Below are 25,611 nucleotides of genomic sequence, written 5' to 3' on the forward strand. Positions count from 1 at the left end.
CTTAAGTGAATGAATCTTTACCTCCGCATCAAAGAAGCGTCTCGCTTCGAGCGAAACAAAGTAAGGAACTGTCAATTTGCTTTCGTTTTGAATGCCATAATGGTTGCAGGATAAACAGAATACACGGTTAGTATCTTACAATACAAGTTTTATTTTGGTGCTCGACACGGAAAGCCGAGATGACTCGGCAAAGCCTCGTCATCTCGGCTTTCCTAAGTCTCGCACCAAAATAAACCTTGTATTGTAAGATACTAACCATGTATTCTCTATGTACATGTGCATAGAGATTGGAAACTCCTTCTTTGTTGCCAGACAGAGGGGACCTCCGGTTTTTAAGCATTTTCCCTTGGCTAACATGGTTTGATATGACCAATAATTACTAGTAATAGGATGCTGAATGCTAGCTCCCCACGTAGAAAAAAAACACGACGTCGCTTTTGATTTACTATATAACGAAATGGTGTATATACATATAAATTTAATCCAATGGAATTTCACGAGATTTGTGTATACTATATAATTACTGTACTGGTACTGAGCGTACCTCCTTTCGTTTCACACAAACAAAACGTTTTGAATTAAAAATGATGTTACATAAAATTGATAATAAAATGGGCCGTTTCGTTTATTCGGAACAACCGGTTCGATCGTTTGTAAAAGTCATTATTTCAAGTAGAAATCCTGACGGACCTGCAGTTTATGATACAGACCTGTGAGGGCTTTGTCAAGGCTCGTCTGAAAACAATAAAAAATCACCAGGTCCATGTTTAATTCATAAACGAACAACTAGGTCCAAGCTAATCGAAAACGGCCATGACTTTAATTTGATATTATATGTTCAGCTCACACATTTGATGACGTCTTGATAGTCCTATATACCATGCAGTATAGCTACTGTATAGCTACATTCGGTTTCGCTTGATGCAGTCACCGGATTTACATATGACGATACATACAAATGTATTAAAGGCCGTTTTCGTTTATTCGGAACAACCGGTTCGACCGTTGGTTGGAGTCATTATTTCAAGTATATATCCTGACGGACCGGCATGTTTTAATACAGGCATGTGAGGGCTTTATAAGAGCTGGTCTGAAAACAATATAAAATCACCAGGTCCGTCTTTAATTAATAAACGAACAACTAGGTCCAACCAGTCATAAACAGTTTACGGTTTTCCGGAGTCACGCACCTTCTCCTGAGCAGCGTTTAGGCTACACCGGAAGTTGTCGTCTGAATTTTTTGTTTTTTGCGGGAATGATACAGGTGCTCTGCAGAGTAAACAAATCATAGTAAATTGGTGTGAATATTGATATACATGCATTTTATACAAAGTATTTCGCTATATATTTTATTTATATCAGTAGGAATGTAGTCATTAAATGTTTTGCAAAGAGATCTTATCTAGGTGAGACAGACATCAAATGACTTCCTCATTTTCCATAGACTGTCACAGATTGAAGTAGGTTAACTAATCGTAATGAGGTGCTGAACGTTACAATCGTACCTGATCAATCTATCCGGTAAGCGCTTCAGGCATTCTCTATGTAGACATTTTTAGTGAAAAGGATGAAAAATAATTGGAGATGATTTTAAGAATGGTGGTAGTTTAGGGAGGGGGTAGATATCGATGTTTCTTTTTGTAGGACATTTCTATGATTTTGTATGTGAACTTATGATATTAAGTAAAACACATTAGATCTTACTACATGTAGCTTTCTTAGTACTTATAAGTAAATTGTTATACATTCAACTAAAGTATTTTGTGCATAACTAACTGATCTACTGTATGCTGCATATTCATATTCAAATTCATTGTATCAGATTCATTGACATAGCAATATATTCTAGAAAAACTCCCTTTACAAAATATGTATGTTAATTTTTTTTAGGAAAATGAACCGAAGTCGAGAAAATGAATTGGACAAAACAAACAAATACCTGCGTCTAAAAAATGTTCAAGGGAGGAATTTATTGGTTGTGAGGGAAGTGTATCGCCGTGAGACTATACCCTGTCAGAGTGCCTTGTGTCTGGCTGGCTGTCAGACAAATAATGGTAGGTACTGTATAAGTAATGGTAAAATTAAAAGCATACACTTTTTACTCAAAATTGTACAAACATTCCTTAACTTGAGGAGACTCCTGGCTCCATGATACATAACTTTTTGTAACGCCATCTTTGATTGGCTAAGTCTAAACTTAAAGTGTACACGGAACGGAAAATAATATTTAGACATGTTATTCTCTTTGATCTCCTGACAAGAATGTTGAAAACCGCATCAAAATCGGCCATTTCAGTACCGAGATACCGCCCTCCGAAGTGCTCGATTTTTACCTGTATATCGACTGCTAATCAGGGAATCGGCCGCTCACGCTGATTTGGGGAATAACCGGATGTGACGTCACGGGGACAACGGCAGTGAGGTGTTTGGTAGTGGTTATAGCACAAAGGTGGACATATATGTATTCCTGAAATGGGGTTACGAGAATTTTACAAATATATATACAGTATACGGTTAAGATGACGTTTTAATTATGTATAAAATAGGAAATATTGCAACTGAAATCAGGCTTAATACATAAGTAGATTAGAGGAAACATGTATAAGTTATATATGTTCTGGTATATGCCAGGTGGACCTCAAGCTTGTATACAAACTTTTAACTAGAAATCTTATGTCTGTTTTAACAGCTTACTAAATTAACAGACCTCGAGAATATTCAATTTGCATTATGTGATCTAACAGACGAATTCGAAAAATGATGGCCATATAATTATCCATTTGAATATGTTTCTGTATAAATAAAATTCACTAGGCCTATGGATTTCAAGAATCAGCATGACGAATAGAAAATGTGTGAAATGTATATCATAGTTCAATACACGTAAATATCATAGACATAAATTGGGGGGGGGGGGGGGGGTTAAACAATATTAAAAAAGGAAACCACTTGAGAGATTGAATTTATGATATATAATTCATATATAGCTGTAAAAAGTCTCTCTTCCTTTTGAAGCTACAAGTACCTGTATACCGACATGTGTTATTTTAACAATCTTCAACGGTACATTTTTTGTCATATAGATTATCATTATTGGTATTCAATAATGATCGATATTGACCAAATTCACTAAGAATTGCATATCCGAAATATAGCAACTATCAGAAATATCAAAATTCTGACATTGGGCATTATATTTGCATTGTTCTTTCTCGACATGCCATATGTAAATAATTTTGTAGTTTCTGTTATTACAATACATATACAGTCAAAATTGTTTTAAGAGACCTTCCAAAGGAGACTGAAAAATAGGTCACATATGACAGTTGGTCTCTTAATTGAATCACCCCTTTCGAAACAATTAAATACATGTATCAATGTATATTGTGGGACATGTTTTGACAGTTTTGTTGTACTAAAAACAGTCAAAATAATAGGAAATTATTAAATATATGATACATGTAACCAGAAACATATATACAAGACAAATGTATATGCATGAGTCTTACTGAAATATATACATCTAGTGATTGATACACTTGTTACATGTTATGTACGGACGGTATATTTTACTGTAAACCAAGGATTTATAAGTGTAAACAAATATGACATTATACAACAATTACATGATGGTCCATCGCTAACTTACCTGTGATCTTACTTTTGACACCTGACGAGAGCTAATCAACAACGCGTGACAGGTCACTAAACACCTTTCTTACGTAATCTGGTTAGCCCCCTCATTAGTCTCGGTTGACCACGCGTTTTAGTTACTGCAGTATACAGGTATAGAGATTTACGCAGCACGACATTGGCAATTCGGAAGTATTTTGATTTTGATACTAGATATTCGGATAAGACATAGACATCTTCAATCTCGTTTTTTTCGTCTGACCCGTGCATGATTTATTTTTCAATTAAAGACACTAATGATTGAACTTGAGCAAACTATCAACAAGTCGTCGGATATGCTGTATTATATGAAAGCTGAATGTGTTTCGTTAAAAAAAATGGATCGATTTCAGTTATAACGCAGTTAAAAGATGCATTTACATATATGCAAAAAAAGTCTGTTTAGAATCATACCATCATAATTCGTATTGACAGGCCTAGGTTATATGAAAAAGTCAGAAATTTATAAAGCGAGTTTGACAAGTAGACATTCAACGACACGAGACGGGTTTTGGATAATCCTTGGTATAATAATGATGTATATGTGGTTTCTACAACGTACGTGGATTATTATGTACATTTTATTGCGTATAATTATGCAGTAATCGCACAGAGATGTTCATTTATCTACGAGAGGTACATCAATATATGCATGGTATAAATCCCTGTTTTCAAGCGTATTCTAAACTCATATCTGTGATTGAGGATAATATTAATTAGGTATCGGACATGAACACTGGTATTTGTGTATTTAAAATCGATATTTACCAACAGATAGTTTTTATTAGATGGCAGACACCGAAAATCGCCACTCTATCTTATGCGAGTAGAGTAGGGCCCGTTGTCCTCGTGACGTCACAGGTCAGGGGTCCCGAATCGGGGTCAATGGCTTGGGGCTTCAGGTGTGTTCTAGGGAATAGTCGCATTATCTCTAATACCGTAACCGCTATGAAGCTCGAACTTTCTCCTTTCTAAATTGTATCCAATAACGCGTTTATCAAGCCATATATGCCAAACCATTCCGTGTACACTTTAAGACAGTTTTGGACTTAAGTTTGTATTATGATCCTGATGCCAGGAAATAAATTCCTCATCGGAAAGCAAAACAAAAAATAAGGAAAAGAAGAGAGTTAAGGAACTTTTCTGTAACTCTTTTGCTATGAAGAATGTTTTTGGAAATGGGTCCAAGTCTTACATACATATATATGTCTAGTGTATGTAATGAGCATTTTATTTTATATATTAATTTTTCTTAGATGAAATTGGTTTACTTCCTGCGGATGTGACCCATTATCTCGTTCCTGACTGCCAAGTAGCACGAGAATACCTGGAGGTGTTGGAGATACCTCAGCTCACAGGCATTGTGTTCCTACAGACAGTTGCCCATAGTGTAAGTATGTAACCCTGGAATTTACTGACAAAATACAACAAGTGTTGGGGATGTCGCTGATGTAATAGCTCGCTCGCTGGGACAGTAGGTCACACAGCAGATTGATGATGCTGTGAGGTACCAACCCCATAAGTAATAGGCAAGGGCCTCTCATTGGCTATGGCGGAGCATATGTTATCTTGCTCCACACTCCGTTGCTGCACTGCTGATACAAATACCTAAATAACTATAATCAATTTTCAGATAACAAATCTGTCGATTATAATGTTTCGAATCGTCCGTCAACTATAACTGGCAAAATCCAAGGCAAATGAAAGGTTCCACACATGTTTGTTTTCAAATACACCATCATGTTTGATTTACCGGAAACCGTGACAAAATGAAACAGTTAGCAGGTAAAAAATTTTGTTAAAAAATTTCATGACACACGTCACGCATTGTAACACTACGGTCAATGGAAAGGCATATCGTAGCTCTGACGAAGACCATCTGTCAGAAGTCCTCTGTTCGTCGTTCAGAGCTACGTTGTTTCATCCAGGTTTTAATTTTAGTCTCCGGATTTAATGTAGCGGAATATACATATTTTGACTAATGAGACATGGATTACAGAAAAACCCACAGCTAACTTACGACTTTACGCAGTTACAACTTTACATTACAGTACAAATTAAAGATTCATTTCTTCTTAATCTGTTGGGAGAAATGTGGATATGTGTGAATTTATTTACTGTGGAAAAGAATTTTGTGACTGAGACTTATATAGATAGGTTTGATAATACCGATTAAAAAGATGTGGCAGTGTTGTATGCTGTTGCTATTTTCTAAATTTATTCTCTTGTGAAAGATTGTTCTTCGTATCGTAGCCAAGCCCACAGAGCTATCCTAACCAATCATAGCCGAGATTACATATTTCAATTGTTTAATTGCTGTATCGGTTCACTCACCTATCACGGTAGCTTCTGAGCCGCGACATCAGTTGATAGGTCACGGTCGATACCAACACTTTTTGTATTTTGTCAGAAAACATAGGTGGGTAATTGGGACTGATAACCTCTTTGGTTTGTTATTCGGCTGTCATGGTACCGACGGCAGTCAGAAAAACTCTTAATTTTACAGCAGAAAGTGTTAATTTTAGTGATCGAATTGGAATTCTGGAGAAAAACTATTAATTTTAAGGACAAAAACTGAATAAAAAAGCACAAATGCTAATTCTGCCGAAACTTGTTAAAATTAACAATGCTGTCGTTATTTTAACAACTTTCGACAAGATTAACACATTTGGGGTTACCAGTGTGGTCAATATACTAGCCGCAATATATCGCTCAACTAAAGAAAGAAAACTTCTCTTTAGCTTGATTGGTTGAAGGTCAGACCATAGTAATCCAGAGGTCCTGATTTTGATCCCTGGCAGAGGCAGTGATTAAATTTGTTATAAATTCTGAACTCTGTTACAATTTATAGGTTATAATGCAGTATATACATATTGCATTATAACCTTGGAACTTCCTCAGGAAGTAAATTTGAACAACACTATTTTTTACACAAAGACATAAACTTTTTTATTTTACTTAAAGATGCAAACACATCTATCAAACACAAGACCAGACAAACTATTATTTTTCTTTAGTTACAAAAGTTACTTGTTTTACACCACTACCACCAATAGCAAATTTCAGTTTCATATTTTACTTCAAAATAAAAATATTTAAAATAATCAATTTCGTTCCAAAAAAAATCCATAGTGCTATGCCCTACATGAAATGAAGTACTAATTGTGCATACATCAAAAGCAAAACAAATCATTTTTTATGTATATTTGTGTAAAATATTAGACACATATATACACAATTTATCATCAGTTATTGTTCAAACGATGAGTATCGTTTATGCTTTGTTAGAGATGCAGCATCTTTAAACTAAATATATATATAAGTTAATTTTGTTTTCTTAATTTACTTCAATTTCTATTGTATGAAAATGTAAGGAGAAAAAGAGTAACTTATTATGGACCTAGTTGGCCTGTAAAATATGAATTTAGAGACTTATCGTGATTTAGTTATATATATTCTGTTTGATACTTCCAAATACTAGCAGAAGAGGCATTCAAACAAATTCCCAATTGTGTTTGCCATGGTAACCAGCTGATCACTATTATGGTTTATAATTTGACTCATCACATACTTCAATGACAGTTACCAAGGAAACAAAAAAAAAAATGGGGGGGGATTGGGTGGGAGTGGAGTAATAGTTATATCAATTGCTTATATAATTGGCTTTACAGTTGTAGTTCAATTTTTTTTTTTTATAGGTACAGCATGAAGGTAACCGACGATTACACAACCGACTAAAGAACCTAGTTAGGGACAAGCGCAAAGCTTCAGTGATATTTCATAATGAATTCCAGAAGTTTTCCTGCTGTGAAAGGTTACCAGGGGAAAACTTGGCAATGTGGCAAAGCAGGTATGTCTGGCATGCTTCATTCTACAACTGTGTACGATACAAAAATCCAGCTTTATGTTGTCAAAGGGAGTTTAACTCTACAGGTTAGGGGGTGGGGGAACATTTTGAATATGAAAATTTCACAAGAATACTTGATGAAAATAATTACTTGACTCAGGGACACCAGAATATATATTTACATTCTTTATAAGTTCCTTTCATATAACTCCTGTAATAGATTCAAATAAACTTTACATCTGGTTCCCGAGCAAAATCTACAGTCCTCATATAGAGTGTAGTATTCTACTGAATTAGTCTTAAAGGACTTGATGTGTATGCCTTTGTAAAGTCAAATCCAATCAAACACTTGTAAACATAATGGCATGGTTATATGTACTGAACCCTGTGGACTTGCAAAACTGAAATGTACAATATTTTGCATATTTTGCCAAAATTTACAAACAACACAAGTACAACAATCTACGGGTCAGCAGTAATATCTAAGGTTAAGGCTGATGTATAGACACTTTTTATCATGTAAGTTATATTTAACTACACCTATGAAGTGATATATAGTCATACACAATATCACTAGTTTAAATGAGACCTTAAACCTTTAAGACAATTATTTATGTTACAGGAGTACCTATAAAGCAGCAGATTGGTTCTACAATCATTTGGCAGGACAGATGCCTATCGTCATGGTCACTCAGGACAAACAGGTATTATAATTTAAATTAGGATATGCCAGAAGACGTTTTTTATGCCTGTCATTAACTTTTGACTGTTTGGTGGTAAAAAACTGTTTTGGATGTTGAATTGAAAACAGTTTGGTAATGCATTTGAGTACCTGGAGTTGTATAGGGAAACCTACTGAACCTTGGAAGTTTGTTTCTGGTTATGTTTTACTATAGATAAGGACAGCATTGTTACAGAAGGGTGAAATGTGAGCTGTGTAATTGGTTACTTATTTACATAAATGATTTAACAGGTGATAGCAGAGTACGGGAATCTCCAGGTGAATGTGTTTGTGATGACACTACAGGATTACCTGGATACTTTCTGGAAGATGATCTTACCCAGTATAACAGACTTAGTATATTCTATCACAGCTTCATTGGAGGCCAAGACCAGGGGTGAGTATTACAAGATACAATGGCTAATTGAAAATAGGAGTTCCCCAGGCAAACATAGTCGATCTGGCACTAGTCTGATGAACATTCCTTTAATACTGAAGGAATTTCCATGCTTAAAATTCCCCATAAACAAACATTACAGAAGTAAGCAAAAGAATCTTAAAATAAATGCTTTACTATGGGTAAATGTAAGTAAAAACTGCTGCCATGGATACATTGCAAAATCGGAGGTCAGAGAGGATGTTAGATAGAGTTTTCTCCCTTGGTGCTACATTTCAAATAAGTTTTACTAATTTACACGAATTAAGTTAAGAGATTTCGTTAAGTTAAGGAAAGTTTATGAAACTGGACTCAGATCAGCCATGTTTGCCCAGGGATCTCCTATTACAGGTAATATGTGTTCAACTTTCCACTCAAAAGCTGTAAGTTCACCAACATGGCTCATGATGACCTCAGTGCTGTGCTTTAGTTCAATACAGTGACATAACAATAAACTGGTGAACTAATAGTATTTCAATTATTTATATAGATAAACAGATGGACACTTTGAACTTACTGTAATGTGTGCAAGTATAATAAAATGGCTTCCAACATAGATAAAACAAAATCAGTGAAAGAATTTATGCACTATAAAATGAAAGATATAATAGGTATAGATGTATTTACAGTATTTAAACTTGGGAACTGAAATGTCTGGGTATTTAAGGATAGTTTTACAGGGTGATACACATAGATTTATGGTTACAGACAAAGATTATGTTGGGTACCAACCCTCTGATGTGATTGAGGCCGGGCTGAAGTCAGGACTGTATACTCAGGGATTCCTAAACGTCAACAAAAGTAATGCATCACAAGAAGCTTTCGTCCATCGTAGGAGGTAAGGATAGAGTTGATAAGCTCTAGATAACACATGTCAAAACTCATAGTAAACGTCAAAGCACATGGTAAATATCAGATGATTCTATCATGCATTCTTTTAGAAAAAAGATTAAGTAAAGATTCCCTTTGCATTTGTGTTAAACAGTATTTATTTTACATCATCAATTTAATTTTTAAATATATTTGAATCGACAAGCTTAATACACATATTGGTAATCTTAAAAAAACCAACTTGGTACAGAATGTTTATCAAAGTCACTGACACTGGATTTATTGCACTCTTAGAAATTATTTTCATTGCTACATCCACAATTTTTTTATTATTTTTTTTTTCAAAACAACATGTTGCTTATGCTTAACATTAAGGCAATTAGTAACATTTTGCATTTTAGTACAGTATACAATTTATGTTTCTCTGGCTTGTATTAGGCAGGATCAGAAAGAGGAAGGGGAATCGGATATCCTCATCCATGGAATGTCCAGTCGGAACCGTGCAGTCCACGGAGACTTAGTAGTGGTGGAGCTGTTACCACGGTCACAGTGGCGGGGTCGATCCAACATCATCAGGGAGGGGGGAACAGGTATGTACAATTTATAGTCACACTGAGGTGGCCGATCAAACGTCATCAGGGAAGGAGAAACAGGTATGTACAATTTACAGTTAAAGTGGGGTGGCAGATCCAACATCATCAGGGAGGGGGAACAGGTATGTACAAGTTACAGTCAAAGTCGCATGGTTGATCCAACGTCATCAAGGAGGGAGAAACAGGTATGTACAATTTAAAGTCAAAGTTGGGTGGCAGATCCAACATCAACAGGGAGGGGGAACATGTGTACAATTTAAAGTCAAAGTGGGGTGGCAGGTCCAACATCATCAGGGAGGGAGGAACAGGTATGTACAAGTCACGGTCACAGTGGCGTGGCAGATCCAATATCATCAGGGTGAGGGGAACAAGTATGTACAAACTGTTACTACAGACACAGTGGTGGGCCATGGTGGGAATAATTCCAATATCATGCAAAATTGTAGGCTTGGGAAAGAATTACATATAAGTACAAGCTGCTGCCAAGGACACATTGCAATATCAGATGTCAGAGAGGAATATTAGATGGAGTTATCTCCCTTGGTCCTACATTTTGATCAGTTTAACTATACATTTCATGCTTTAGTTCATTGTTCAGAGTTCATATGGATTATATATGTGAGATTTCTATACAACTCTATTTATTTAAAGAAATTATTGCCTACTATGAAGATGAAATGATCTGATTTGACTACAGATACCAAGGAAAGTAGCGATGATGATGGTGGAGAAGTAACGTCGGTGATGCCAACCGGCCGAATTGTGGCTATTTCACAGCGGGCTTGGAGAGAATATGTGGCTACATTCTCACAGGATGAGGTACAAATGCAGATGCGAAAGAGAAAACTATTTTTGTTAATGCTTGTACAGTTCAAAAAAACTGGTAAATCTGACAGTATCTTATTATTAAAGTAACCATTTGGAAAGGTGGAAAAAGAACAAGTTTTAAGTATGAACAGAATTAAACACTATGATAACTTCATATTTTGTTTTAAAGAATTGCGCTGTTATTAAATTATTTCATTGAAAGTTTTATTCTACAAAATAATACTGCATGGTAAATGACTGAGACTTATATATCCCGAAATGACCTCCTGTCACAGGAATAAAACCAGCTGACAGAATTAACTTTCTGGTATAACAAACTTGTTGTGATTCACACAGGAAATAAAACATTTTTGCTGAAAAATCAGTTTTGCACGAGGAAGTGAGATAAGTTCACCCCTAAAGACATATTTACGCTCTTCTATCTCAAAAGACTAGACCAGTCCATTATAACATTTCTGGGGGAATGAGTTAAAGATACATAATGACAATCACATATATTAAATCAAAGAACCTAACTATTCCCACAGGAGACAGGACTGAAAGGAGGAAAGGTACTAGTGATTCCCTGGGACTATCGGATCCCTAAAATAAGAATCAGCACTCGCCAGGTTGAGACACTGAAGGATCACCGAATCGTCGTCAGGATCGACTCCTGGGACTCAGACTCCCAGTATCCCAACGGTCACTTTGTCCGAGCCCTCGGAAGAATAGGTGAATTGGAAACAGAAGTGGCAGCTATACTTATAGAGAATAACATACAGATGTCGACATTTTCTGATGCTCAGGTAGGTCATGTATGATATGATCGAGAAAATTTTAAGAAAGATTTTTTTTTCAAAAGATTAAATTCTATGCGATTTTGATCAATGAAGTTTGGTTTATTTTGTTTAAAATCCTATTGGTAGCCAGGGTCATTTAAGGACATGCCAGCTTTAAAAGATGAAGGAAAACCAGAGTATCATGAGGAAAATCACCAACCTTCAGTCAGTACAAACAACTGCCTCCATGTGGGTTTTGACCTTGCAACTGAGAGTTATGATAATTCATTGGAACACCTTAAACATTCGACCACAGCAGTCCATTCATCAAGGCAATAAACTGATTTTTGTAGCATACCTATACTTTGGTACTCTAGAACAATGTCAAAGTTTAACATTACTAAAATGACATTAGATGATAAAACATTGGTTGTTATATAGATGAAAGAGTTGCCGACAGACACAGAAGAAGAACCCTGGACTGTAGAGGATGAAGAAGTACTCAAACGACGAGACTTACGTAACTCTCATCTGGTGTTCAGCATCGATCCTAAAGGATGTGAGGATGTGGATGACACACTTTCTGTCAGGTACAGGGGGTCATAGGTTATAAAGACACGTTATACAGAAAGTTTTCTTTGCTGAAATAAACATCATATTGTATTTTCAGCCAAACTGGATCTATCATTTAAATGTAGCTCTGGTTATTTTTTGTGTGTCAAAAACTTATCAATTTAAACTCAGAAAGAAAAATATTTATTTCTATCAGTTGAAATTTTGGAATCAACTCAAGAGTATTTGATTTACACATGATGTATTTTGATTGCAACAATTAACTATGAAATCATGAAAATGGAAACAGAAATGACCTGCAATAATTATTTGTATTGTACACTATAGTCATGCTATATTATGTTGCATATCATGATCTACCAATGACGATACATAGCGTGTTTTATTACTATTACAGAACTTTAGATAATGGTAACACAGAGCTCGGAGTCCACATTGCAGATGTAACCCACTTTGTCAAGCCTGGTACGCTGACTGACCAGGAGGGAAAAAGTCGATCAACCACTGTCTATCTCGCTGACCGTAGATATGACATGTTACCTGGCATACTTAGTGCAAACCTGTGCTCGTTAATTAGCGGGGTAGACAGGTGAGTGTTATTTTACCTATGATACAGAGTTTCACAGCATGAAAGCAAGGAAAGTTTTTACACAAAGAATATTTCATGTTTATCAATATTGTATGCTAATATGTGAAATTTTTACATTTTCACCTTGGTCAGGTATGCAGTAAGTGTGATTTGGGAGCTGGATTCTTCTTGCAAACCTGTACATGTTTGGTATGGAAAGACTATCATACGTTCATCCTACAAATTATTCTACGAGGTAAGGACTATAATCATACGTTATAGACTGATCACTTATTTATTTATGTTTATTTACTTTTAATTACATATATATGTATCTATATGATTGATGAATTTAAGATATTGTTTTACAGATAGCTCAAGCCATGTCTGATGGGATGCCAGAAGACAATATTGTTAAAAATGTACCTGAACTTCAGTGTCTTCCTGAAAGTGACATCAAAGAAAAGTTAGTGAAATATTTCAATAATTTACATTTTACCTTCAACAGATGCAGGACTTTTTAACTGACTTGTGTCCAGTCAACTGACCATTGGTTTTCACTGACTACACTTAATTATAGATTGATTGACAATGTGCACCATGATTACATCAGACAAATTTCTGAGATCATGTAAAATTGTGTTGTCCCTATATCTGGTTCAAATGACTATCATGTGCAATCTACCATACCCAAGGGATTGACAGAGATATGCCAAAGCGATTGACAGAGAAATCTCTTGCGGCTATAACCAGTGACAAATGTGAATAATGGGAGCAATTCATATACCTTGTCTAATTAATTCTTCAGTGTGAAAGGTCAAGCGCTGATTTGCAGATGGTCCTCTTCAAGTTTGGATTTCTGTAGTATCCCATGTCTCCTCTGACCTTGATACCATTGTGACATTTTGACAGAATCATGATTGGTAATTGGTTCCCATATCAAACATCTATCAGTTAGCTTATAGTGATATGTATCTACCCTTTGGTAAAGACTATTTTCTACACCAGAGGAAACTCAGATATTTTTGTACATAAACCTAAGTGATGGCATGGTTACAATATGTACTTTGATAATTTACAGGGTGTCCGAGTTGCGAACTGCTGTCTGTCGACTGATGGAGGTCGCACGACACCTGAAAGCTAGGCGTGTGAGGGGTGGGGCATTGGAGCTGGAAAGTACAGAAGTCCAGATACAGCTGACAGAGACTAATAGTGTAGAGGATCTCACGCCTAAACAGGTAGATCTTGTACTGAAAGGAACACAAAGTATACAATTAAAACTCATGTAACGTCACCGTACCCCATTTGGTACACGACCCCTTTTGGTACAAAATTAGGGTTTTCCCCTCTAAAATCCTAGTTACTGTGTTTTGATATTTATACTATTGTGATATGAAAATACAAGTATAAAATGACAATTTAAGCTCAAATTTGACTTCGATCGTCTAGATTATATTCCTATACGCCTACATCGAAATGGGCGAAATGGCCGTAAATGTTAGCAGTGAGTGCCGTTGAGCCATTCGACGGCTATTTTATGCTACATTGTTATCCGTTTTCATCTAAAGTAAACGCATTAAATAAATCTCTATATCACTAAAATTCTTCGGATATCATTTTCATAACGATACCTCTTTTATTAGCGCAGATACGCCACTTTTCTTAGTGTAACACCGCAATTCAAAAATCCCGCTTTGCCATTTTTGTTTTTACTACCAATGCGCATGCCTCAACGTTGCTGACTAAAACGATCTACCAGGCCAGGTGCTCAGTTGGGGGTTTAATGAGATCCGGATTTATAGCAAGGATATGTATTATGTGTTGGTGTCAATTATTACTTTCTGTCTATTAATCATTAAGATTGTAAGATAACCTACATGTACACCATATGAATTTTTGTCTTAAATAAAATGAGATAATCAAACAACAGACCATTGACATTTCCCAAAGACAATGACATGTAATGTACTCAGTACAGATACATGTAACTTAATGTAAGCAGTATCTCAGTAGATTTTTTTAAAGTGGTTCCTCAAAATCATAAAATGACTTAATCCAGATTTGCAGGCAAATACTATTTCATTGTTAATAGAGTTCATTACACAAAAACAGCAATAAACTGGATCAGTGTTGAGAATCACCATGGGGATTTAATGTCACATGCAGTCATGGAAAAAATATAACATTGAACTTACATGTACATCCTAGATCTTTCATTATATAGAAGACATTGCTCACAAATATTTCATTTATTCTCTCTCTCCATCTTTTCTATTTACATTAAAAAGGTAGTTGTATTCTTGATTTAAAGTTGCAATGTTATAAAATATAATATATAGATATAAAAATTCTTAAACAGGTATGACAAATTCTGCATTTCTGAAAACTGTGTTTAGGAATCAATATTGATATACCAACCAAAATATGGTCAGTGCATAGCATCAAAACTAATATCAATGTGAGGCCATGTATACACATACATGTATAGATAATTCATATTCCAATTGCAAGTGATCCTGAATTGAACAAATGTGGATACATTTATTTTCATCTGTAACTTGTAAGAAGATATTGTAAGAATTGTAATTGTGTGTTCAGTATTGTTGTGTTTAAATGAAACTGTACTACCTCCTTAGGCCCTATTGCATCCATTTTTATCCACTAATGAACTTAATATGCAATTATACAGTGTACCTGCATGTATTACCTAGTACCTACAAGTATAAATGTACATGTACCAGGTATATATTGCCTGTACCTATACTATTACCATGCATACTCTATATTGTAATTCCCAGTATTATAACTTTAAAGAAAGAACAAATTGATATATTAATGAGTGCTGTAATGTATTTACTGAAAATTAACAAGCATAATTAGGGCAATTCCAGTTATAAACTAGATCTTTTTTCTTAAAAATCATACTTAATTTCACAGTAAAACCATTTTCTGAGACATTCACGTCTTCATATAGATTTGCATATGGCAATATGTTCCAAAATTATTGTGCTAAATGCTGAATGCTGCAGTTTTCCAATGAACAAAAGAAATTTTGTAACAGATGATAAACTCAGGAAATAAAAAAAAAAAAATTATGGTTTCCATGCATTTAATACTGTCTGGTTTTTACATATAGAAAAGGTATGTGTAGCCTCAAGAAATTCTTCTTATATTATGGGGGTTTCCATACCTGCAACATAAACAAAATAGAAAATTAGACATGAAAAATTATACCAGGTACAGAGCTATTGATTATAGGGTATCTTTGTTCTATAGGGAACAAAATGCACTATGTACAGGTAAAAATACAATATTATTGCATTGACATGACCATTATGAGGACTTTTCTTAACCTCTTATTTGTGGTCTTCCAGTAAAAATGGACAGGATATATTTATATATATCATTCCCTGTATAATTTTACCATTTTACAGATAAACTCCCGGGTAAAAATGATTTACATGTAGATAATTAATTACATATAATAAGTTAACAGAAGGAAGGATATCTAGTCATTGGTGATTTATATACCCAGTAATTGAATAGAATGGTATTTGTTTTACCATAAAAATATCTATATATGCTATAAAATAATTATACATGAATCACATGTATTTGAATCCTCTTAATAAATTAATATGGGAAAATTTAAATATGTAATGTTTTGTAATGCAAACCTTTTAAAATAAAAAATGGAAGATTATAACAAAATTGAGTTGTAAAAAATTAAAACAGAAGAGTGTATAAATTCATTTTGTATTGTAATTTATAAAATTATTTCTAAATATCATACATACATAATACATAAAAACATTTTTAATTACCCAATATACCTACATGTATCTATCTATGATTTTGTTTAATTTTTCATATAAATAACATTTATTAACAAGTTCTCAACCTCATGATACAGTTGCATAACAAGATTTTCAGCAAGTATGTACTATTATGCATTAGCTGTGTATTGAGGGCTAAATGAAGTCTTATCAAATTAAATACATGCACATTATAAGGTTATATACATTTTACATACAAACAGTTCTGAACAAGCTCTTTTTTCACAATATGTAATGTACACTACATGGTACAATTAATAAAATCTTATAAAACCAGATACCATATCTTATAATTATGTTCTATTTGCTTTATTTCTAATGCTTCATTTGGAGAATGGATACTGGATAGATCTATAGTATAGGCCTAGTTATAATATGGACTGTTTAGGCATGTTATTTCAAATTTTATATGCAAATGAGCAGGTGCTTGTTTCGTTTTGATAACATATTTTAAAAAGTTTTGAAAATTGGTATTTACCGGGATTATAGATTGCAGAATATTCTGAAACAGGTATGTTCTATTTTAAATCAGTTTATATGAAGAAGTGTAGTGGATATTCCTCATATTTCAATTGTAACACCAAACCGTCTTTCAATTTCACTGAAAAATACGGGAAATGACTCGCCAGATTAGGTAGTGTTTTGAATGGCGGTACTTTTTAAATAATCGTCGGTAAATATCAAAGACAGTCACACAGAATGATGAATGAATACCATACCTTTCCATCAAAGTGCATAAATTAAAATTTCAGCATATAAATCGAGAATCTCAAAGCAAAACGTCCCGTGTACCAAAAGGGGTCCGCTCGCTGTATCAAAACCGGAAGTGACGTAGTGAGGAATAAAACCGGTCTATTTTTAGCTTGCAGTTACGACGATAATTTTTTTTATTGTGGACGTACACCCCAGAGGCAGTCCTTGTCAGAAACTGACAAACATTGAATCACAAGGAATGCATATTAAAAATATCGCAAAAAATATGTCAAATATGTACCAAATGTGGTACGGTGACGTTACATGTATGAGAATACCTTTACTATTTTGAGAATCTGCGTTAGAGGAGGGAATCACTGCCTGATAGAATCAATTATATCAATTAATTATATTGAATAATCAAATATATATTATATTGATTTTGTCTTTGTTTTATATGCATTCCAATTTAATAGTGAGAAACTAGTAAAGATATATTTTATTTTTGAAAATTTCAGCATCTGGAAGTCCATGAAACAATAGCAGAATGTATGATCTTTGCAAATCATTGGGTGGCCAAAAAAATTGCAGAGGCATTTCCGAACTCAGCATTGGTAAGTATTTTATCTTTGCACACTACCAAGTTACCTTCCTTTTCAGGTAGATTTCTATTATGACATCATCATTTTGCAAACGAAACTCATCATTTTCCCTGAAAAGTATGATGTTACACTCATAAAGACATGACGTTACAATCAATACCTACCTAGGGCGGATAGATGTAATATGCAAATACAGACTGAAGTTATTGAACATTGTTTTAAAATTATGGGTAGGAAAACAATCTATATTAGACCTTATTTCTGCCAATTTGTTTCTTTGTTCAGCTTTGTACTAAATTGCTGTAATAGCACTTCAGTTGAATCTGTACATTGAATATTGGGGGAAAACTATTACATTAAGTGAGTCATGTGCTGCCATTCAAGTAATTGTTGTGCAACTCTGAAAAGATTTTTATTAATGTTTTTATGTAGTTAAGACATCATCCCTTACCACGAATGGACAAGTTTGAGAACCTGCTCACTTGTGCAAGTGCAAAGAACTATAAAGTGCATACAGACTCAAGTAAGGCTCTGGCTGAGTCACTGGACAGGTGTGACGATCCTAACGACCCTGTCGTGAATAAGGTAAGGAAATATTACAAATTAATCAGATATCAAAGTTTGTGGATTTGTGAAGTTCTTTTAGATATGAATATTATAATTTCTCTATTGATGTCAATTTGGAAAGATACACAACAAAGTATTCTTAGAGAAATGAAGCATTTTGAAAAGTTTTCAGCAAACATCTTGATCTCTTTCAGAAATATGCTACCTTCTTGTGGCATTAGAAGTCAATGCTACATAACTGCCCTAATGGGACTAATTCACATAGCAATCGATACCTGATAACGTTTGTGCGGATTAGTATCTCCAGTGATGATGAATGTAACCCTTTACAATTTTCCTACTGAAATTACATAGTGTTGGATATCATCTTCTAGTATCATTCCATTACCAATAGAAACAACAGTCCCAAAAAAAGGTTATCAAGTATCATGGGGTATATGAAAAGTCCCATTGTTGTAACAGGAGACACTCGTCTGAAACACCTGGCTCTCTAGTCCAAATAAATGCCAAAGTCCTTAAAATGACTCTCCATCATTTTCTCCTCATATATGCATTTAAACATAGAAAGCTAAGAATCACATGTGCTACTCACTGATAAAACAGTTGATCCTTTGGTCTCTGTTCAGATGAAATTTGACGGAGGATGATTTAAGCGTCATTATAATATAGATATTTCTATAAAGGCTATATTAAGCATCTTAATCTAAAACTTAAACTAATTCACCCCTGAAAACACATTTAAACTTTTCTAATTCAAATGCTGGAAGATTTCATTATGAATTTTTAGGGGTGAATGGGTAGAGATTTTCGACATGTCATGTTTTATTCTGTGTGTCTATACCTACTGTGTGATGATGTTACAGCTGCTGCGTTCTCTAGCTACCATGGCCATGTCTAATGCTGCCTATTTCTCCACGGGCTCTTTGCCGCGGGATCAGTACTTCCATTACGGCCTGGCCCTAGACCTGTATACTCACTTTACATCCCCGATCAGGAGATATGCTGATGTTGTGGTAAGTGTCTTTCATATTGAAAAACAAAAAGGTTGGAAATGTGTATTGTTTAGTGTCTTTTTGATATATACTTTCACATTGTTCTGCATGTCCATATATGTTAAAGTAAATTATGTAGGAAATTACCGGTAAAGTTGATTTGAAATAAATATTATTACATGTTCATTTATGATCAATGCGACATGATTTGTTGCTCAATTTGATAATTTACCTTCACTTGGCATCACACACACATATGTTATAAGTAACTTCTACTGAAAATCTTAGTTTGCTGCGTTGGTATATGTATTGTAGTTATGTTTTTGATATTTTCAAAAATTACTTTTCAACTTCTCCTTTCTCTATACTTAAAATACAAAATGTAACAACCATATTGCTAATCAGTATGTTTTGTACTTATAACAACAGGTACACCGACAGTTAATGGCTGCTGTCAGCAAGTCAACCAATTCTATAGGTCTGCCTAGCAACAAGGACCTGGATGAGCTGTCAGAGCATATCAACCATCAACATAGGGTAAATCTCAAACAAATAATCCGGGTGCAAAAAACACATTGCTAACCATAGACATCAGTATTTTTCATATAAATATTTTAAAAAATTGTTTGTCTACATACTAGCTCTACATTTTGTAGTTACAGTTGGTATATAGATATACTCTTGATAAAAGAAAACTTAATTGTCTATATCCATATTCAAGTACATGATCTGCTGATTTGGGTGTAATATGGGCCTCACATCGGAAGTGTGAGAGCTCCATGGTATCCACAAGTTCAAAAACCTTGAGGCTTATTGTTTTGAAATCACACATGATATTAGCTGTATATGTATTTGCAAATGGAGGAGGGGGGGGGAGATTTTTTTCCAAGAAATTTGTGATAGCCACTATGTCCCCTAAAGAGGTTAAGTTTAACGATTGCATGATTTCAAAGGTATTTGTGGGTGTTCTGGGCCATATGTTTGATGAAAATGATTTCTGTGCAAAACCCAAAACGGCAGCTAGTGCATCACATTTACTGGAGTTAACTTATTGGGGGCGGGGCCCATTCTGATGGTTGTCTGTTTCTAGTTAATATTTGTTTTCATCACTATGAAGAATATCGGAGATTGTCTTTTGAACAGTTAATAGTTCAATGATTGGCACTTCAAATCTGCTCTTGATTAAAATACTGTATCAATAAATTTAAGACAATCTTAGATATTCTCTAACCACTTACTACAGTATACATATAGAACTCATATTTTATTGTGAAGCTGATTAAATTATATACTTTTGGTCATTTCTTGTTTTCAGGCTTCCCAGAATGCTCAGCGAGACTCACAGGAACTATTTCAGTACCTTTTCTTCAAGGGGCGTAACTCTGATGATGAATGCTGTACAGTGGATGCAGTTATCTTCCAACTCCGAGCCAATGGAATATTTGTTCTAGTTCCTCGGTGAGTGGTGTATATTTCATTCGCTCTACCTGCATGTAATGAGGTCAAGTGAAACATTTAAACTTTCCTTGTTAAAGCCAATATCTTATTGTACATGATGAACCATGTATATTTTGGATAGGGAAGATTGTAGCCGTAATTAGTGGTGTTCAACTGTGAGGCGCATTATTACCAGGCCTAGATCCAGTGATGATTGCCATTTTGTTTGCATTCCTAACCTGGTATTGAAAATAAATGCTGTCATAATAAACCATCACATAATCCATGAAATTAATTTGAAAGATCCACTCTAGACACCTAAATGCTTTGTGCTTTGCAGAATCTTGCTCATAACCAGTGTTTTCCAGTGTTATTATGAGTGACATGCGATATAAAGTAATTCTATAATCTGAAATCATTGTGAGTTTATTCTTCTTGTTATGGATGTCTTACTTAGCTGACCATTATAATGAGTGTCATAGGTGTAGAAATTATCTGTTACTCAATATTGATTTTATCAACAGGTATGGTATGAAGGGTCCAGTGTACTTGAAGAGCAAGGAGGGTCAGGTGGCCTATGTCCAGGCACGTGGTCAGTTAGAGTGGACAGGGGGCAGTATCACCAAGACTGACCACACCATGACAGTTCACACTATGTTTGGTACCCAGAGCTATAGACTGTTGGATCACATTACAGTAAGTAAGTACACACTACAATGTATTCTGTCTTTACATATTAAAGAGTTATCTGCCCTTGCAGGTATTGGTTGTGACGTCATGTATTTGCGATCGTAGCAGCATATTTTTCAGACAAAACAACATGAATTTTGCTAATAAAATAATGACGTCACATTTATACTTTCTCTCAAGGTAGATAACTATCAAATGTGCAAAAATAGAATACTTTTATTGCTTCAAAACAACATAAAAACGGGAAATAATAAAATCTCTGACTGTTTTTTGGAGCTGTTAATTGGCCCCAACTTCAACGAAAATTGTTTCTTATTTAAACAAATTTCCAAATTTGACAAAATTACCCATTTCAAAACAGTAAGGAAAGCCTATAACTTCTTATAGAACACATTAACCACTTATGATAGCCTGCATTGAAGCATGCTAATGTTGTGTACTGTTTTGTCAGTGGTCATTATACATGTATAGCAAAATTTGTACAGCTATGACAAGTTTAGTAATGATTTTTCTACATCAACCACATAGACTTCACAGAGAATTGGTTCACATTTACAAAAGCATGCACAAAAAGTGTTTAAAAATCTACTTCCAGCTCTTCACATGTGGGTGACGAGATAGAGTACCAGGTATCATACAACAGGTATTTGCTGACTGTATGTTGGTTGTGATGAATTTTTCTGTATGAAACCTAACTTTTCTATTTCATTAAAATCTTCCAAAAACATCGAAAATTCACATGATTAGGTAGGTGACTCCATCGCTTATGAATGTACACTTGTTCTGTATTTTAGGTGAAGATAACACTGAATAACTCCTGGGCGCACTCGTCCAGTGTGAGACTGGAGCTAGTCGACAACCAACCACATATGTCCACATCAACAAACAATCTGGTAAAAGAACAGAAGGCAGCAATCATCAAGGTCAGTCTAAATATAAAATAATTCAACTTCACATAATATCACAAATGCTAAGTTCTGTTAAGAAAAAACCCAGCTTTTCAAGAACCTAGAACCCTAGACATTTTATCTTCAGTTCATAACATTAAAGTCCTTTCATTTCTTAAAGTAAATATGTAGTCTTTTACCAATATGTTTAATACTGCCTGTATAAACACAGACAAGAGAGCAAGCCATGTTGATTTGGAGCCCCCGAAATCACAAAAACGTCATTCCTGCAAAAAGAACCAGCTATTATACCCCGTCATGAAATTGGTTAACTATATTATTACCATGTCCAGCTGGTACAGATACATAGGGAGATGAGGGTATTTGTCTTACACATTTCTAGTTGTACTCTTACATGATGTCTTATATATTTCCTAGGAAGTTTCTGAAGCAGCAGAAGAGAAGAAAGGCCATAGGTCAAGTGTTGACCTTGGAGAAAACTTTGAGGCGCTGAAAAGGGAATACGGACAATCTTCTAAAGACAACAATATGTATGATTTGTTTCAGTCCTTTAGGGAAATGGCTATCAAGTGTTGAGAAAAGTATTAACTGTGAAACATGAAACAAAACAACTTCATACCGTCCGACCCACCTTCATTTGAACCAGACTTTGAGAGCCATTTGATGGTTCACCAGCTGTATATCAAACAGCCGGTGAATTTGCAGTTTGTTTTGTGTATGCTACAACAACTTCTCCGACATAGAATAGGTACATGTGTGTACGATTACAAGGCATGGGCTATTGGCTTTATACTGCCTGGTGTTTGGTAAATGATGTAAGATACTTGGCATTTCAAACAGAATGGCACTGTAACATGTAACCCTGGTCGATATAAGTGAATGTAACAGAGCATACAATTTAATAATAAATATTAATTCACTATATCTGCCAAAGATTAACTCGAGACCTCTAGATTAATAGTCTAACGCTCAACAGATCCAGCTAAATAGATGTTCCCTAAGCCAAGATGTATTTTGCGGCTAGTATTGACCAGGGTTACATACTCCCCCTCCATGAAAGAACTCTTCCTGAAGTATAAGGGGTTAATATCGACGCTTGTGGGACATGGCTGTGTATCTTCCCCGAGTCCTTATATGGGTGTCAATGTAACAGACTGCAGGATTTATAATACATTTAATCAATGCCTGTACTAGAGATCGAACTTGGGACGTCTGGATTAATCTGATGCGCAACTGGCCATGGTTGAGCTTAAGATGTTTTCTCTAGCCAAGTGGTATTTACGGCTAGTATTGACCAGAGTTACATACAAACAAGTATAAATGAAATGGTTGTCAATGTGGTATACAAGTTATTCTACAAACATGATATTAAAATTGACTGTTTGGGAAGAATTTACCCATAAAGAATGTTAATTTAATTACTTTTACAAGGGCTGTCTGTGTGACCCCTAACTATTTATAATGGATTATCAGGGTTTTTAGACCTAAAAAAGTGCTTATAATGTAGTTAAATTTTTAACTTCTTCAAATAGTTCTTCAACTATTATTTGGTCCATGTAAATGAATTTCACTGAAAGTACTGGTACTTTTTTCATATTTTTTAACTTGTAAATTCTTTCTTGCTGGTATTCTTGTAAAATCTGTATTTTCATTAAAGATGCTCCACTGCCGACAGATCATAAACAATACTCATCATTTTAACAATAATTTGTGTTTAATCGTGTGTATGTGTCTAATAAAAACAAAAAATAATATAGAATTATTTATTTTACTTTTGAATTGGTGCAATGGTGGTAATGGTGGAAAATAAGTAACTTTTGCAACTGAAGAAAAATACTTTATTGTCTGCTCCTGTTTTCGATAGAGGAAAATACCATTAGTCAGCGGTGGAGCATCTTTAAAGCGAACGATTTTTGTGACTAGATTATTTATTGTTTAATGCACATTATGAATTGGTTTTGCAGCAAGTAATTTTAATTGTAAAATACATATATTTTCACTTACAAATGAATTTGGTATTTATTAATTTATTTTTAAATATACAAATCAAAAGGGCATAATAAAATTTATTGCTAACAATATGTATATATCATTGTACATGGTAACGATAATATAATTACAAAGTTCCAAGCAATTTTCAATGAATTTGCATTACCAAAAAATGTATTTATATTGTTGAAATAAATTATTTGTAGTATGTACATTTGTATTATAAATACCAAGAAAGTACATTGTTTGTATTTTAAATGTTTAAGTGCTTAATCAAATTTAATTGTGGTTTTCTTGACTACCGGTACGTAGGTCAAGGGCATTTGTCTAATGAATTGGCTTTGTCCAATAAAACATCCAGTCCGATATGACTAGTTGCGTTTATATTGCTCAGTACCCAGGGTTATTTAACAACTTGCCAGGTTTAAGAAGTGGAGGACAGTCGGAGTACCCCAAGAAAAGCCACCGACCAATAGTCAGTATCTGGCAAATGACCCACATGAGTTTCAAACTTGCCATTTAGAGGTGGGTACTAGTGGTGATATGTCAAATTACTCGGCCAACATTGTTATGGCAAACCAGACAACAGAGTCATATCAGCATAGCTAGAAACTGTTGTGGCGGTGGTCAAATATGGAAGTCTAGAAGATAACCTCTAAAGTCCAGTAAGTTTACAGGGAAAAAATTTGTGATATTGCTATATGGAAGCAAAAATTTGATTCACAAAATATTAAGAAATTGATGATATTGATGAAATTGATCACATAATCCGCCCGATATCCAGTAATTTCCCCATGTATTATTTTTGTGTATGTCACTAGTGTAATGTGACCTGCAGCAAATTTCATTGGCTGAAAATTCATTGTGACATCAGACAGAAACAATAAATTTATGAAATCGGGGGAAAATGACGTAATGTCAGGATTACGACAATGGCAGCCTTTGCTGTATTGTGGAATACATTTTGACGTGAAATTCTTTGTTTAATATGTAGGTATTTGTAGTTATGAAATAAAAAGTATCTTCAATTTGTGTTCATTTCAGATTTGAGATTTTATGAAACTTGTTCC

At 34.6% G+C, this 25,611-nt stretch overlaps 1 protein-coding gene and 1 long non-coding RNA gene across 5 annotated transcripts; one reads left to right on the top strand and one right to left on the bottom strand.

Moving 5' to 3' along the window:
• Positions 1 to 1,210: 1,210 nt before the first annotated feature.
• LOC138325162 (DIS3-like exonuclease 1) lies at positions 1,211 to 24,907 on the top strand. 4 transcript variants are annotated; one of them, XM_069270640.1, is made up of 23 exons: positions 1,211 to 1,264; positions 1,891 to 2,054; positions 4,929 to 5,062; positions 7,371 to 7,522; positions 8,142 to 8,223; positions 8,493 to 8,637; positions 9,385 to 9,514; positions 9,946 to 10,097; positions 10,798 to 10,919; positions 11,456 to 11,713; positions 12,128 to 12,276; positions 12,657 to 12,848; positions 12,981 to 13,083; positions 13,199 to 13,293; positions 13,909 to 14,065; positions 17,875 to 17,970; positions 18,391 to 18,543; positions 19,389 to 19,538; positions 19,947 to 20,054; positions 20,833 to 20,975; positions 21,479 to 21,650; positions 22,439 to 22,567; positions 22,970 to 24,907. In XM_069270640.1, the coding sequence occupies exons 2-23, from the start codon at positions 1,895 to 1,897 to the stop codon at positions 23,126 to 23,128; spliced, it is 3,141 nt and encodes a 1,046-aa protein (XP_069126741.1). In that variant the 5' UTR covers positions 1,211 to 1,264; positions 1,891 to 1,894; the 3' UTR covers positions 23,129 to 24,907. The 4 variants fall into 4 exon arrangements, with proteins under 4 accessions (XP_069126741.1, XP_069126738.1, XP_069126740.1 ...); XM_069270637.1 differs by having other exon boundaries at positions 1,233 to 1,521; XM_069270639.1 differs by having other exon boundaries at positions 1,250 to 1,298.
• On the bottom strand, positions 15,920 to 17,680 carry LOC138325164 (uncharacterized). The gene is made up of 2 exons (XR_011208735.1): positions 17,142 to 17,680; positions 15,920 to 16,017 (listed from the first exon to the last, which is right to left on the bottom strand). It is a non-coding gene; the product is annotated as an uncharacterized lncRNA (long non-coding RNA).
• Positions 24,908 to 25,611: the final 704 nt, after the last annotated feature.

This window comes from Argopecten irradians, chromosome 6 (assembly GCF_041381155.1).
Source record: "Argopecten irradians isolate NY chromosome 6, Ai_NY, whole genome shotgun sequence".
NCBI classification, from domain to species: Eukaryota; Metazoa; Mollusca; class Bivalvia; order Pectinida; family Pectinidae; genus Argopecten; species Argopecten irradians.

Excerpts from the sequence above, each read along its gene's own strand:
- LOC138325162 (XM_069270640.1), top strand. The coding sequence starts at position 1,895 with ATGAACCGAAGTCGAGAAAATGAATTGGACAAAACAAACAAATACCTG. Across the intron at positions 12,849-12,980 it reads TTAATTAGCGGGGTAGACAG|GTATGCAGTAAGTGTGATTT; the intron begins GTGAGTGTTATT and ends CACCTTGGTCAG. Across the intron at positions 22,568-22,969 it reads AGAAGGCAGCAATCATCAAG|GAAGTTTCTGAAGCAGCAGA; the intron begins GTCAGTCTAAAT and ends TATATTTCCTAG.